Below are 17,272 nucleotides of genomic sequence, written 5' to 3' on the forward strand. Positions count from 1 at the left end.
AGATTTTTGAGGTCGAGGGAGGGTAGGACACCGTAGAGTGGTGTCCTGGAGGAGGGGTGTGTTGGGGGCGGGAGAAGGGGCCAGTGGAGGGCAGGTTAGGCTCATGGTTAGAGAAGTAAGCGTGGAGGCGGATTGGGCGGAAAAACTGCTCAATGTCCAAATGTGACTGGTATTCGTTGATGTGTGGGTGGAGGAGGATAAAGATGAGCCCCTTACTGAGGACTGATCGCTTGCCCTCAGATGGGGAGGCCTGGGGGGAATGGTGAAGACTCAGCAGGGCTCAGTGTTGCTGTCTCCTCAGCAGCTGTCTGTGCCGGTGATGGGCGGGGTTGTGCCGGTGTCCCACCCACCTTCCTGCAAAAATGTTATTTCCCTATTCCCAATTCCTTTGCCTTTGCCGCATCTGCTCCCAGGATGAGACATTCCACTCCTATACATCTCTCATATCCTCATTTTTCAAGGACCGCAACATCCCACCCCCGCAGTGGTTGAGAACGCCCTCGACTGTGTCTCCCGCATTTCCTGCAACTCATCCTTCACACCCTGTCCCCACAATAACAACCAAAAGAGAATCCCCATTGTCCTCACATACCACCCCACCAACCTCCAGATCCAACGCACCATCCTCCGACACTTCCGCCATCTGCAATCCAACCCCACCACCAAAGACATTTTTCTCTCCCCACCCTCGTCTGCTTTCTGGAGGGATCACACTCTCAGTGACTCCCTTATCTGCTCCACACTCACCTCAAACCCCACCACACGCGGCACTTTTCCCTGCAACCGTAAGAAGTGCTACATCTGCCCCCACATCTCCTCCCGTACCCCCCCCCATCCTAGGCCCCAAGACGTTCCACATCAACCAGAGGTTCACTTGCACATCTGCTAATGTGGTATACTGCATCCGCTGTTCCCGTTGTGTCCTCCTCTACACCGGGGAAACCAAGTGGAGGCTTGGGAACCACTTTGCAGAACACCTACACTCGGTTCGCAATAAACAGCTGCACCTCCCAGTTGTGAACCATTTCAACTCCCCCTCCCATTCCTCAGACGACATATCTGGGCCATGTCATGGGCCTCCTGCAGCGTCACTATGATGCCACCCGAAGGTTGCAGGAACAGCAACTCATATTCTGCTTGGGAACCTTGCAGCCCAATGGTATCAATGTGAATTTCACAAGCTTCAAAATCTTCCCCTACCACATCCCAAAGCCAGCCCAACCCGTCCCCGCCTTCCTAACCTGTTCTTCCTCTCACCTATCTCCTCCCCACCTCCAAGCTGGGCCCCCATTTCCTACCTACTAACCTCATCCCGCCCCCTTGACCTGTCCGTCCTCCCTACTTCCCCACGTACACTCGCCTCTACTGACTCCATCCCCACCTCTTTGACCTGCCTGTCTCCTGTCCACCTATCTTCTCTATCCATCTTTGATCCACCTTCCCCTGTCTCCGTTTTGTTTCAGAACCCTCCCCCTCCCCCATTTCCAATCAAGGCTCTAGGCCCAATACATCAGTTTTTGTGCTACCCGGATGCTGCTTGGCCTGCTGTGCTCATCCAGCTCCACACGTTGTTGTCTAAGCTAAATTTACTGCCTTGTTTAAACTGGTGTTTTTTTTTCCTCCTTTTTATCTCGTCTTGATGTGTCCCAGTGCTGTTCCCCAACTGAGAAGGTAGATGTGTTCTCAGTTCTCTGCTGCTGCTATTCTGTTATCAATCAAATGGAGATGTGCAAAAGTTAGCTCGCATTTTCAACATTTCATTCCCTCCTTGTGGTGGAAGGCCTTCAGATTTCACTGCACTACTCAGGTTTGATGGTATAGCTGTTATCTGAGGGTTACTGTTTAGAGAACTGTTGGCCATTTCCTGTGATTAGTTGGAATTCTACTTCTCTACCTGCAACTGAGAAACTTGCACACCAGACTTCTTTCTTAACCAAAGATAACAAGACTTGCCAAGTTTAATCACTCCGTAATACTGTTGTTAAAATCCTGAAACCAGATATATATTTGAATCACAATTTGGTTTCACACAAGTGTTGATTCTGTGTAAGGCAATGCCACGTGTATTTGAAGAAACCACCATGTTATCTTTGGTCAAAAGGTCTGAAAAATTTCATGGTAGGAACAAATTACTGGTCTTGCTGGAATCTATACTGAAAGCAACAAACTCTGGAGATGTAGCGGTTCAGATAGCATCCATGGAGACCGAGCAAGCTAGAATTTTGAGTCTAAATAACTTCATCAAAGCTGAAGTGTTGAGGGGAAAGTATGAATGCTGTAGTTGGTGGGGGTGCTGATGGAGAAAAGATGTTGATAGTTCAGATTAAGAGATCAGAATGTGTGAATGGCAGAAGAATGGTGTCTCCTGCCAAGCTTGAAAGGACAGACAGTCCCTGCTAGTGTTAATGGGAGGGACTAAGAGGACATGATAACAAGCTAAAAGGAAGGCAGGAAATGGGAGATAACAAGGTGCAGAGCTCGATGAACACAGCAGGCCAAGCAGCATCAGAGGAGCAGGAAGGCTGATGTTTCGGGCCTAGACCTTTCTTCAGCCTTCCTGCTCGTCTGATGCTGCTTGGCTTGCTACGTTCATCCAGCTGTACGCCTTATCTCGGATTCTCCAGCTGAAGTCCAGAAGGCTGTAAAGTGTAATCTGAAGATGAGGCATTGTTCTTCCAGATTGTGCTGTGATTCACTGGAACACTGCAGCATGCAAGGACAGACACATGGACGTGTGAGCAGGACGCTCTGTTAAAATGACAGGCTGCAGGAAGGCTGGGATCCTACTTGCACGCAGACCAGAGGTGTTCCGCAAAGCACTCACCCAGTCTGAGTTTAGTTTCCGCAACGTAGCAAAGTTCACATTGGGTGCAGCTAATACACAAGTTTGGAGGAGATACGGGTGAAATGCTGCTTCACCTGGAAAGACTCCTTTTTTTCTTTTTTGTTTTTAGGCCCTTGCTATGCTTGGTCTAGTGATGCCTGTAATATCAAATACTAAGCTAGTCACTGTCACTTCCCCTTTGAGTTCAGCACTTGAGTCCATGTTTTGAACAAAGCTATTTTGAGACCAGGGCCTAAGCTGACCTGGGAAAGCCCAAAATGTGCATCAATGAGCAGGTTATTGCAGAGTAAGTGTTGCTTGATAGCACTGTTAATGACACCTTTGATCACTGTGAATGATTGAGTAGTTACGACCTTTTTCAGAAACTTGCAGCACATTGGAAGTTTTAGAGGGCAGAAGTTGTTCGTGTGAAGTGAACCAGTTACTGGATTTGTTGCAACTAATTTGAGATTATCTTTAAAGAGGCACAGAGACAAGTAGATTTATGTTTTTATTTCTTAAATCATTATTCTTGATGCTTAATGATGTTAGATTTCTCTTTTAATGCAGGTCATTTTTTGTTGACAAACTTGCTGCTTGAAAAGTTAAAGAACTCCGGAAATGGTCGCATTATAAATGTATCCTCGCTTGCTCACAAAGTGGGACAAGTTGATTTCAATGATCTCAACTGGGAAAATAAAAAATATGACACCAAGGCAGCATACTGTCAGAGCAAACTTGCGAACATATTGTTCACAAGGGAACTGGTGAAAAAACTTCACGGTAAGTTGAGTTAATCATGCTTTGGCTACTGAAATGTACGATGTGCCGCAGTGTGATTGCCCTCCCTTCGATTGACCTGTTAGATATCGGCACCAACTGAGACATTGACCATAGAGTAGTAAGTGCGTGTATTTAGCAAACATGTGTTACTGTGTTTTGCATTTAATTTATTTGCCTGCACTCCTTGAACACAAAAGTGATATGTTTTAAGATGTTGTCTCAACCCTGTTGTCCTGGCAACTACAACAATAACAATAACTTGTATTTGTGTAACTATTTTAGCATAATAAAACTATACCAAGGCACTTCACAACACCATTACAAAATAAACTTTGACATGATACCATGTAGAAATGTTAGAGAAAATGACCAAATGTTTTGCCAGAGGTATGAAGTAATGCGCAGTATGGCAGAGAAAGGGTATAGTGGTAGAATTTCAGGATCTGAGCGTAGAGAACTGAAGGCAGTTCAAATCAAGAATGAAGAAGAGCCAGAGACGTGCAGTATCTCAGTTGTGTGGTTTGAGGAGATTACAGACAAAGGGAAGGAGGCAGTGGAGAAATTTCAAAGAAAAATGCCTCTATGGCATTCTTTAACATGAAGACTAGGCTGGTATGTTACCTTATGCTTGTAGCTGTTTCCGTGAGATCACATGCTGACTGGGACTCTACTAATATTGATTGGTAAGATGTAACCTCAGCAGACTTGCTCTTTGGCTGACACCCTCTGCAATCAATTGCTGTACCCTTTTCTCAAAGTCTGAAACCGGTTCCAATGTCACCGGCTGACCCAGACCCTTGCTTTGATCTGTGACCATGACCAGGTGGCATGTGACTAACCCTTGTGATATCTGCAATAAAGACAGTAAATAACTGTCTCTCAAGTACATATTTTCAAAAATCTACTTTATACATAAAAATTTCTTTATATACCTTCACTGAAGCAGTTCAGTTCTGTACAGTGGCGTATGGAGAAATAAACGTTGGAGTTTGCCTTAATCCAACAAGTAAACCAAAGAGATAGTAGGGACTGCTAATGCTGGAGAATCTGAGATAACAGTGTGAAGCTGGATGAGCGGAGTAGGAAAGCTGACGTTTCAGGTTGAGACCCTTCTTCAGAAATGGGGGAGGGGAAGGGGATTCTGAAATAAATAGGGAAACAGGGGAGATGGATAGAAGGTGGATAAAGAAGAAGATAGGCTGAGAGGAGACAGACAGGTCAAAGAGGCGGGGTTAGAGCCAGTGAAGGTGAACGAAGGTGGGGAGTTAGGGAGGACGGACAGGTCAAGGAGGTTGGATGCGTTTTAGTGGGTAGGAGATGGGGGTGGGTCTTGAGATGGGAGGAATGGTTAGGGAGGTGGGCTGGTTTTGGGATGTCTTCAGGGGAGGGGAGATTTTGAAGCTTGTCAAGTCCACATTGATACCCTTGGGCTGCAGGGTTCCCAAGCGGAATATGAGATGCTGTTCCTGCACCTTTTGGGTGGCATCATTGTGGTAACGCAGGAGGCCCAGGATGGACATGTCGTCCGAGGATTTGCGGGGTGGGTAGTTGAAATGCTTCGCGACTGGGAGATGTAGTTGTTTGTTGCGAACTGAGCGTAGGGTGTTCCGCAAAGCAGTCCCCAAACCTCTGCTTGGTTTCCCCAATGTAGAGGAGGCCACAACAGGAACAGCGGATACAGTATATCACATTAGCAGTTGTGCAGGTGAACATCTGTTTGGTGTGGAACATCTTCTTGCGGCCTGGGATGGGGGTGAGGAGTGGAGGTATAGGGCCAGGTGTAGCAATTGCTTCGGTTGCAGGGAAAAGTGCCAGGGGTGGTGGGCTGGAGGGGAGTGTGGAGCAGACAAGGGAGTCACGAAGAGAGTGGTCCCTCCGGAAAGCAGACAAGGGTGGAGAGATAAAAATGTCTTTGGTAGTGAGGTCAGATTGCAGTTGGTGGAAATGCCGGAGGATGATGCATTGGATTTGGAGGTTGATGGGGTGGTATGTGAGGATGAGGGGGGTTTCTGTTTTGGTTAGTATACGGGTAAGGTGTGAGGGATGAGTTGCGCGAAACACAGGAGACACGATCTAGGGTATTTTCGATCACTGTGGAGGGGAAGTTGTGGTCCTTGGGTGGGGGGAAATAAAAAGAGGACATCTGGGATGTTCAGGAGTGGAATGCCTCATCTTGGGAGCAGATGCGGCAGAGGCGAAGGAATTGGAAATAAGGGATGGCCTTTTTTGTAGGAAGGTCAATGAGAGGAGGAGTATTCTCAGTAGTTGTGGTCCCTTTTTGATCGACTTCACAATTTTTAATTGACTTCAAGCTTCAAAATCTCCCTTCCCCGGACCTCCTCCCAAAACCAGCCCAGATAGTCCCTGCCTCCCTAACCATTCCTCCCACCTCAAGCCCCACCCCCAACTCCTACCCATCAACCTCATCCTGCCTCCTTGACTTGTTCCTTTTCCCTGGATTGACCTGTCCGTTCTCCCTAACTCCCCACCTACACTCACCTTCGCCGGCTCTAACCCCACCTCTTTTGACCTGTCTCCTCTCATCCTATTTTCTCGTTTATCCATCTTCTATCTGCCCCCCCCTCCCTATTTATTTCAGAATCACCTTCCCCGCCCCCATTTCTGAAGAAGGGTCTGACCCAAAATTTCAGCTTTCCTGCTCTTGTGATGCTGCTTGGCCTGCCGTGTTCATCCAGCTTCACACCGTGTTATCTCAAGTGAACCAAAGACATTTCTTTCTTGTGTAAGATTAAATTTGCATTAACATGAAGCACCGCATGGATTCAATTACTGAATGGGCCCCCATTTAACTTTGGCAGAAAGACTTCGGATGATAATAGGTCCCTCCCCGCTGAGCCTTGGCAGCAGCTGCCCCAGGCTTTAGTGTGTCCATCAGCACAGTCCTGCACTTTGGAATGTACCCATCAGCAACACTGTTGGGGTCAACTCCTTTACTCCTGGAAGACTGATGAAATTTGGGTAGCCATAGAGCATCTTTCATCAAGTTGATGGTCTTCCAGGCGGAGTCTACGTTTGTCTTGCTGTGTTTCCAGAGGAATAGACCATAGAGCACAGAGCTTCTCAGGACAGATCTTAACCAAAAAAACACTGCATCTCTCTTCAGACTTCCTTTGCAGAGGCATATTCCAGCAGGACATGTGTGACTGTCTGTAATCTCCACAGCCACTTGAAGGGCAGCATGTGGTGGCACAGACCAACCAGATGTACGTGAAGGATCTCACAGGTAGCAGTCTTGATGTTTCTTGATGGTGTGCTCAAGGAACAATCTTACAGGATCCACCCTCTCCTTTTCCCACAAATTCTTAAGGACACTGCTGACCACTTCTTGATGGACTTATGGTGAAAGGTGTTCTTCTTTGCAAATCTCTCCATGAAGGACAGGTGATGTGGAATGGCCCAACTGCTTAGGAGTGTCCTGTGACAATGGGGCTAGTCCCATCCTTTGGAACACCAGGGGCAGGTAGAACCTCAGTACATTATGACACATGCTGTTTGCATACCGAAAGTCTGATTCCCTTCCCAAAGCCCATTTTGGAGAACAGGCTGTACGTGCAGGTGTACATTATCCTGTCAAAGGCCTTCTCCCGGTCTAGGCTGATGAGGCAGGCATCCACCCCTGTGTAAATCTGAAAGAACTGTGGATGCTTTAAATCAGGAACAAAGACCAAGCTGCTGGAAAAGTTCAATGTCTGATAGCACCTGTGAAGGGAAAAACAGTTAACGTTTCGGGTCTGGTGACCTCCCTCAGAACTGGTGGTGGCTGTGAAAACGTCAGTTTATATTCAGAAAATAGAGAGGTGGTTTGGGTACGGAGTAAACGATAGGATAGAGCCCCGAGAGGGAGAGATGGAGAGACAGTTGGACAGACAGCGGAGTGGCTAATGATCAGGCTGGAAGTGTGAATAATTGTTAATGGGGACTGTTAGTGACGAACAATGGGGGACGGGGCAGGCGTGTAACGGCAGGCTGTGGTTACAAGGCCTGGGGTGTGGGATAGGGGGTTGGGACATGGGAGAGTTTAGGCTCTAAAATTATTGAACTCGATATCGAGTCTGGAGGGCTGTAGGATCCCCGAACGGAAAATGACATTGTTCTTCCAGCTTGTGTTGGGCTTTGCTGGAACACTGCAGCAAGCCAGCGACAGATGTTGGCCAAGGAGCAGGGTGGTGTGTTGAAGTCGAAGGCAACGGGTACTTCAGGGTCTTTTTTGCGAGCAGAACGGAGATGTTCTGTGGAGCAGTTGCCACATCTATGCTTCGTTTCCCCAATGTAGAGGAGACCCCATTGGGAGCAGCAAATGCAGTAGATTAGATTCTGGGGAGTACAGATGAAGTGTTGCTTGACCTGTAAGGTCTGTTTGGGCCCTAGATATTGGGGAGGGAGGACGTAAATAGGCAGGTGCTGCACCTTCCCTGGTTACAGGGGAAGATGCCGTCGGGCTGTCGGGAGGTGTTGGGGTGAAGGAAGTGTGGACCAGGGTGTCTCGGAGTGAATGGTCCCTGTGGAAGGCAGACAGGAGAGGGATGGGGAATGTGTCTGGTGGTGACATCTCACTGGAGGTGGCGGAAATGGTGTCTGATGATCTTCTGGATGTGGGTGTTGGTGGGAATGTGGGTAAGGATAAGGGGAACCCTATCACTGTTGTGGGAGGGAAGAAAAGGGGTGAGGGCAGAAGTGCAGGAGATGGGCCAGACCTGGTTGAAGGCCCTGTCGACAATGGATCTGGGGAGCCCTTGGTTGAGGAAGAAGGTGGACATTTCAGAGGCTCCCTTGTCGAAGTTGGCCTCATCTGAACATATGCAACAGAGACGGAGAAACCTGAGAGAATGGGATAGAGTCCATACGGAAGTGCAGCGTAAGGATGTATAGTTCAGGTCGCTGTGGGAGTCAAGTAGGTTTGTCTTCAATACTAGTGGCCAGTCTATCCCCAGAAATGGAAACAAACACTGGCATCCAGCAACTTTGATCCACCGAGGTAAAAATATTCCTGAGGTGCATGAGTTTCTCAGATTGTCCTACCTGGTACAAAACAGGTTTGTTTGGGTTGAATTTCAAATCCCAGAGCAGACCTGACTTGGTGATAAACAGTATTTTGTAATGTTCATTCAACAATGAAACTGTTCCCCAGTTTACTCTGTGAATTACCATTGTGTTCATACTTAACAATTTTGATTTCCTTTACTCCAGGTCAAATATTTCTGACATCAGTTTTGTGCTTGTAGTGGTGGTAGGTGAGAAACTGCAGCAGGGTGGGGAAAATGGAAATAGGGTGCTGAGTTGTAGGGGGAGTGGTAAGAGAGGAGCTGGGCTGCTCTTTTTGGTGTAGTGGGGGCTCAGGTACCAGGCGTATCATAACGTATTTTAAATCAGCCGTCTATTTATGTTGAGGTTAAGGGTGTATTATTAGTAGAGCTGACTCCTTGATTCTCTGTGTCTGTCAACCCTGTTTTATCATTGAAGAAACTGAGAGTTGATGGCAAATGTGTGCAGTTTTTGAATTGAGAAAGATTGTTTTTCAGAGGGAAAGAATTAAAATAAGTAAATTAGTTTGGATTACCAGGTACACATTTCTCATGCCCCATCCAACTGTGTGCAAAAAGTGTTAACACCAGGTTTTGGAGTACGGACAGTAGCTGGTGTCACTAGTGCATTTGCTGAGCTTCAGAAGTTGTTTGGATAGCATGCTTCATGGAGTGTGGCCCAATAGCGTAAGAGTGTGCAGGCAGAGAGAGAATGGATAGATGAGGAGGTCCAGGGATGTAGTATTGGAATCCCACAAGAGCATCTTGCTCTGAAACCACTATTCAGCTTTGAATACTGCTATGACATAGGTTCTGACTGTAGTCATGGGAGGAACCAAGTTCACAATCCTTTCCGTGACTCATCTGCACACAGAGAAAGGAGACAAGTCTGAAAATCAATTGTGAAAGGGTTTCATTAGTTCAGGCAACAGACAGGCTTCTTTCAGCTGCAGATGTGTCTCTAGGATGTTATACTGCCTTCCTGTTATCAGAGGTGAAGAGTACACTGAGCAGTTACAAAACAATCAGAAAATATACAAGAATATTGACAAGTAAAATCAAGAAAGACCCAAAGATGTTCTGTAACTCCATAAAACACTAGAAGATAAATAAAGAAATAGGAAAAGATGAAACACCAAATATGTGACTTGCAAATATTTTCTAATCAATCTGTTTGATGTTATTACTTGAGAACAGATGGAACATGAACCTGGGCCTCCTGGCTCAGAGTGCATCTACCATTGTGTTACATTAGAACTGAAAAGGGTGACTTGTACATGGAGACTGAAGACCATGAGCAGTATTCTTTGAATACTTTGTGTCTGTCTTCACAAAATATATACTAGATGTTGACAGTGAAGTACTTGGTATAAAATGAGATGAAATATCAAGGTGTTTAGTTTGAACGTGGAAAAATCACCTGAATAACATTTATTCCAGCAGCTAAGAGAGCAGAGATTGAATTTGCGGAGGCTCTGACCATTGGCTTTGAATCCTTCCTTGTTGTAAAAATGATGTCAGATGGCTGATGGGCTGCTAATGTGATATAATTATTGACTAAATATAGGCCAGTCAGCCTGATCTGTCTGGTGAGTGAATTATTGCAAAAATATTAAGGTATAGTGTAAATTGTTATTTTGAAAGGCAAAGATTAATTAAAGATAGCCATCATGGATTTATTAAGGGAAGTTTATATCTTACTAATCTGATTGCATTTTTGTTCTTTTTTGGAGGGTGGGATGAATAGTACATTTTATGTCTCCAATGTAGAATGAGGAGACTTCCAACAAGGTCCAGTTGGCATGCTGGTCAGAAAAGTAAGTCCGTGTTATCCAAGGGAAAGTGCAAAGTTCGGTCCAAAATTTGCTTAGTGGCAGGAAGCAATGGATTACACCCAGGAAATGTTTTTGACTGCACGGCATTTTCCAGTGGGATTCTGCAGGGCTTGATACAAAGTCCATTGCTTTTGGTGGCATACGTAAATCATTTAAACTTAAACGTAGGAATGATTAAGAAGTTTGTAGATCTGTTAAATTGGTTGTATGGTTGATAGAAACAAAGTGGTAGAAGACAATAAAACATCAATAGATTAGTCAGGTGGACAGACAGTGGCAAGTGGAATTCAATCCAGGAAAATGTTCTGGAATAGACAAACCAGGCAAGGGGCTATACTGCAATTGGTGTGACATTGCAAAGTGTAAATGGATCAGAATATTTGTTTTTGTAGACCTTTTGTGAATTTTTTTTCTTGTAATGCCTTTAAACTTGGGTGGACTACACTTTTCGGTTTGTGAGGCCTTTTTTAATCTTACTATCTTCTTTCTATCAGGTGAAACAGTAAAGCACAAATGCAGAAGGTAAATATTACCTTTCTAGTAGGATATTGAGAATGAGCCTCATATGTAGTCCTTCATCATCCTCATTGTCAGGACCGATTACCTGAAAGTGTTGGGAATGTGCTTTGGAGGGGCTGGGTCATGCACAAAATCTTGGCAGGAGCATATTGTCAAGGTGAGGCAGAAATTGGGCTTTTGGGAGCACTGCTCCCACTCCATTACAAGTTTAAAAACCTGGTCATCGGGTCTGAGGCACTCTTGGATATGTTGAAAATGGCCCTGACCAGGGCCACATAGTCACCCATGCCATCTTCTCTTCACCAAAAATGAACCATGTCCACAGGGATACCATGTATAAAGCTCTGGATAAGCAGGGAAAGGATATACTTGATGGCTAGCTGCATCAAGCTGTGTGTCAACCCTTGCTGCACAAAGATCTCTCTGATGAAGGGTCTAGGCCCGAAACGTCAGCTTTTGTGCTCCTGAGATGCTGCTTGGCCTGCTGTGTTCATCCAGCCTCACATTTTATTATCTTGGAATTCTCCAGCATCTGCAGTTCCCATTATCTCTTGCTGCACAAACACCAGATGTCACTGTGTACTGAGGTTTTACCTGTTCCTGGTATTGCGAAGGATGGAACTGGCTTTGATGCCTAAGAACGCTCCAAGTATTTGGACTGTCATGTATCACCTATCTTTTTATGAAGAAATTTGCAAAGAAGAGCACCGTTGACCAAACTTCCATCAGGAAACGGTCAACACATAGTGTCATCAAGACTCTGGGAAAAGGAGAGGGTAGATCCTGTTGGGTTGTTCCCTGAGCAGACTGTCAGTCATTTTGGCAGGATCACCAGAACTTCCCAACAAGCACCAAGACTTTGCCTGGCCTGTGGTGAGAAGGGCACTACCCCTTTGAGATCTACGGAAGGTTTTGGCTATTCAAAGAACTTAGGCTTAGTTGATGAGCTGGAGACTCAGCTGCAGACTCTTGTGCACATCAAGAAGGGGAAAATATACATGGACAAAGGTTCAAGGGCAGACACACCTTCTTAGATTAACCACAGTGAATTTGATGTGGTATGAATGCAAATAAGGCAGGTACGGAGATCCAGAACATAGCTTTGGAGGGGTTTTAGTCAGTGCCCTTGTCCAATAAGCATGAGGGTATAGACTGCAAGGAGAATCATTGTACTGATTACAGCACCATGATACAGACTAACATTAAATTGTGGAGGAAAGAGAATTGGTAGAGAGTATTGGTAAGAGAGGATAGTATTGTGAAGTGAACAGTGTTTTTCAAAGCAAGAACAGAGAAACCTGAAACCCAACAGAGCCTCCTGGGGGATGAGGAGGATCCAGTTGCTGCAGTCCATGTTAGAATACGAACAAATAAATAAGACTAAGACAGATGTTCTGCTGAGTGATTACGAGCAGCTCAGGGCTAAATTAAGAATCAGAATCGTAAAGGTAATACCAAAAAGATTACTGCCTGTGCCACATGCAAATAAACATTGGGTAAGTAAGGTTAGAGTTAAATGCTTGGCTCAAAGGTTGGTGCGAGAGAAATGGGTACCGATTCATTGGGTACTGGCACCAGTACTAAAGGAAAAGAACGGTGTATCCTGGCAAAATATATAACAAGTTGATTTGGTTTATTGTTGTCGCATGTACTGAGATAATGAAAAATTTTGTTTTGCATGCTGACTAGACAAATCATACTTCACGCAAATACGCCATGGTAATAGAACAGAATGCAGAATATAATGTTACAGCTACAGCGAAGGTGCAAAGAAGAATGAGCTCTCATGAGAGGTCTGTTCATAACTCTGATAATAGTAGCTGCTCTGTAGAAAGGAATTCAGATTAATTGGAGGGGGGAATGATTCAATTGAAGGTAATCTTTAGAATATTAGAATCCCTACAGTGTGGAAACAGGCCCTTTTGGCTCAACAAGTCCACACCAACCCTCCAGAGCATCCCACCAAGATCCATCTCCCTATAACCTCCCTAATTGACACGTCCCTGAACGCTGGGCAATTTAGTATGGCCTATCCACCTACCCTGCACATCTTTGGACTGTGGGAGGAAACCAGAGCGCCTGGAGAAAACCCACGCAGAATGGGGAAAATGGGCAAACACCACATACAGTCGCCCGAGGGTGGAATCAAACCCAGGCCCCTGGCGCTGAGAGGTAGCAGTGCTAACCATTGAGCCAGCGTGCTGCCCCAAGTGTTTAAAAAAAATAACAGAAATAAGCGAGAGAACAGAGATTCAGGGTAGTGAAGAGGCAGATAATTAAATTGATAGGAAGGGTTAGAAAATATAAAGGAGTGCAGCCAAGATGAGAAACAAACAAAGTAAAAAGTCAGGTCAATTTAAGGCATTTGATTTAATGCTGTCTGTATTCAGATAACAAGATAGATGAATTCTCGGCATAAACGGAAATAAATGATTGACTTGATAGCTGTTATTGGAGACTTGGATACAGGGTTACTAAGACTGGATCTCAATATTCAATGGTATTTGACATAATATAAGGATAGACAAAGGAATAGAAGGTAGGGTAACTTGGGCAGCTTAAAGGAAGGCATCCATACAATTGTAAGTGATGGTATAGGAGCAATTTTTTATGTGTAAGCAGTTTGGGTAGAAATTAGGGATGGCAAGGGTGGGATTTGTTTACAGGCCCAGAAAAGTTGCCTCAATGAATTATCAATTGGGAGATAATGGAGACATTCAAGAGGGGCACTGCAATTCGGTGGTTTTAGTCAACATATTTACCAAACAAATTAGTTGGGCAAGGAGACGCACTCTGGAAATTTATCTTGTATATCAGGGATTTTTTTTCGGTAAAGCAGTATATTGCAGAACCTAGTATCAGAGATAATGGGAACTGCAGATGCTGGAGAATCTAAGATAATAAAGTGTGAAGCTGGATGAACACAGCAGGCCAAGCAGCATCTCAGGAGCACAAAAGCTGACATTTTGGGCCGAGACCCTTCATCAGAGAGGGGGATGGGGTGAGGGTTCTGGAATAAATAGGAAGAGAGGGAGAGGCGGACCGAAGATGGAGAGAAAAGATAGGTGGAGAGGAGAGTATAGGTGGGGAGGTAGGGAGGGGATAGGTCAGTCCAGGGAAGACGGACAGGTCAAGGGAGGTGGGATGAGGTTGTAGGTAGGAAATGAAGGTGCGGCTTGGGGTGGGAGGAAAGGATGGGCGACAGGATGACCAGACTTTGTCCATGACAGGAAGAGGCAGAGACAGGCTGGGCTGGTTGTGTGATGCAGTGGGGGGAGGGGACGAACTGGGCTGGTTTTGGGATGCAGTGGGGGAAGGGGAGATTTTGAAGCTGGTGAAGTCCACATTGATACCATTGGGCTGCAGGGTTCCTAAGCGGAATATGAGTTGCTGTTCCTGCAACCTTTGGGTGACATCATTGTGGCACTGCAGGAGGCCCATGATGGACATGTCATCTAAAGAATGGGAGGGGGAGTTGAAATGGTTTGCAACTGGGAGGCGCAGTTGTTTATTGTGAACCGAGCGGAGGTGTTCTGCAAAGCGGTCCCCAAGCCTCCGCTTGGTTTCCCCAATGTAGAGGAAGCCACACCGGGTACAATGGATACAGTATACCACATTGGCAGACGTGCAGGTGAACCTCTGCTTAATGTGGAAAGTTATCTTGGGGCCTGGGATAGGGGTGAGAGAGGAGGTGTGGGGGCAAGTGTAGCACTTCCTGTGGTTGCAGGGGAAGGTGCTGGGTGTGGTGGGGTTGGAGGGCAGTGTGGAGCGAACAAGGGAGTCACGGAGAGAGTGGTCTCTCCGGAAAGCAAACAAGGGTGGGGATGGAAAAATGTCTTGGGTGGTGGGGTCAGATTGTAGATGGCAGAATTGTTGGAGGATGATGCGTTGTATCCGGAGGTTGGTGGGGTGGTGTGTGAGAACGAGGGGGCTCCTCTTTGGGCGGTTGTGGCGTGGGCGGGGTGTGAGGGATGTGTTGCGGGATACTCTGTCAAGGGCGTTCTCGACCACTGTGGGGTGGGGGGGTAGAAGTTGTGGTCCCTGAAGAACTTGGACATCTTGGATGTGCAGGAGTGGAACGCCTCATCCATGGAGCAGATGCGGCGGAGGAATTGGGAATAGGGGATGGAATTTTTGCAGGAGGGTGGGTAGGAGGAGGTGTATTCTAGGTAGCTGTGGGAGTTGGTGGGCTTGAAATGGACATCAGTTACAAGCTGGTTGCCTGAGATGGAGACTGAGAGGCCCGCCTACAGCTGACGCCGACGGAACCCCGCCCACAGCCGGCAACCTCATTGCTCTGCCCACAACTTCCACAGCCAGCAACCCCAGAGGACACCACCCCACTGAGCCCTGCCGAATCTTCACCATCCCCTCAGACCTCCCACTGACTGAGGACGAACGGTCAGTCCTGAGCAAGGGGCTCACCTTTGTCCCCCTACAACCACACATCAACAAATACCAGTCACGTTTGGACATAGAGCAGTGTTTCTGCCGCCTTTGCCTCCATGCTTACTTCTTCAACCGGGAACCTAACCCTCCCTCCACTGATCCCTTCAACCGCTTCCAACACAAGTCCTCCTCCTGGACACCACCCCCAGGCCTCCTACCCACCCTCAACCTCTTCATCTCCAACTGCTGTCGAGACATTAACCACCTCAACCTCTCCACCCCTCTCACCCACTCCAACCTCTCCCCTGCAGAATGGGCTGCCCTCCACTCCAACCCCCAGAAAAGGGTGGCGCATTGGTAGTATAGCGCACTGACCTCTACATCGCCGAGGCCAAACGCCAACTCTCCGACACCACCTCCTACCGCCCCCTTGATCATGACCCCACCCCCCAAGCACCAAACCACCATCTCCAACATCATTCATGACCTCATCACCTCAGGGGACCTCCCACACACAGCCTCCAACCTCATTATTCCCCAACCCCACACGGCCCGTTTCTATCTCCTTCCCAAAATCCACAAACATGCCTGCCCTGGTCGACCCATTGTCTCAGCCTGTTCCTGCCCCACCGAACTCATCTCCACCTATCTGGACTCCATTTTCTCCCCTTTCGTCCAGGTACTCCTTACCTACGTCCGTGACACCACCCACGCCCTCCACCTCCTCCAGAACTTCCAATTTCCTGGCCCCCAACACCTCATTTTTACCATGGACGTCCAGTCCCTATACACCTGTATTCCTCATGCAGATGGCCTCAAGGCCCTCTGCTTCTTCCTGTCCCGCAGGCCCAACCAGTCCCCCTCCACTGACGCCCTCATCTGCCTAGCCGAACTTGTCCTCACCCTCAACAACTTCTCTTTCGATTCCTCCCACTTCCCACAGACACGGGGGTAGCCATGGGCCCCAGCTATGCCTGCCTCTTTGTAGGTTACATGGAACAGCCCCTCTTCCGCACCTACACAGGCCCCAAACCCCACCTCTTCCTCCGTTACATTGATGACTGTATCTGCACCGCCTCTTGCTCCCCAGAGGAGCTCGAACGGTTCATCCACTTCACCAACATCATCCACCACAACCTCAAGTTCACCTGGGCCATCTCCAACACATCCCTCACCTTCCTGGACACCTCAGTCTCCATCTCAGGCAACCAGCTTGTAATTGATGTCCATTTCAAGCCCACCGACTCCCACAGCTACTTAGAATACACCTCCTCCCACCCACCCTCCTGCAAAAATTCCATCCCCTATTCCCAATTCCTCTGCCTCTGCCGCATCTGCTCCCAGGATGAGGCATTCCACTCCCGCACATCCCAGATGCTCAACTTCTTTGAGGACCGCAACCCACCCCCCCCCCTCCCCCCCCCACCCCCACAGTGGTCGAGAACGCTCTTGACCGCGTGTCCCGCAACACATCCCTTACACCCCGCCCCCGCCACAACCGCCCAAAGAGGAGCCCCCTCGTTCTCACACACCACCCCACCAACCTCCGGATACAACGCATCATCCTCCGACACTTCCGCCATCTACAATCCGACCCCACCACCCAAGACATTTTTCCATCCCCACCCTTTGTCTGCTTTCCGGAGAGACCATTCTCTCTGTGACTCCCTTGTTCGCTCCACACTGCCCTCCAACCCCACCACACCCAGCACCTTGCCCTGCAACCGCAGGAAGTGCTACACTTGCCCCCACACCACCTCTCTCACCCCTATCCCAGGCCCCAAGATGACTTTCCATATCAAGCAGAGGTTCACCTGCACGTCTGCCAATGTGGTATATTGTATCCATTGTACCCGGTGTGGCTTCCTCTACATTGGGGA

The 17,272-nt window shown here is 47.4% G+C and overlaps 1 protein-coding gene across 7 annotated transcripts in view; it reads left to right on the forward strand.

Annotated features, from left to right (window-relative positions):
- The window catches only part of LOC125455012 (retinol dehydrogenase 13-like), an 84,846-nt gene that overhangs the window by 53,126 nt on the left and 14,448 nt on the right, over nucleotides 1-17,272 (forward strand). For all 7 annotated transcript variants that reach the window (XR_009446127.1, XM_059648400.1, XM_059648402.1 and 4 more), the window contains one exon: nucleotides 3,395-3,607. Coding sequence is in view for 6 of the 7 variants with exons in the window: in XM_059648400.1 (XP_059504383.1) it covers nucleotides 3,395-3,607 (213 nt within the window). In the remaining variant the exon portion in view is untranslated. The remainder of the gene's footprint in view (nucleotides 1-3,394; nucleotides 3,608-17,272) is intronic.

Source organism: Stegostoma tigrinum, chromosome 9 (genome assembly GCF_030684315.1).
Source record: "Stegostoma tigrinum isolate sSteTig4 chromosome 9, sSteTig4.hap1, whole genome shotgun sequence".
NCBI lineage: Eukaryota > Metazoa > Chordata > Chondrichthyes > Orectolobiformes > Stegostomatidae > Stegostoma > Stegostoma tigrinum.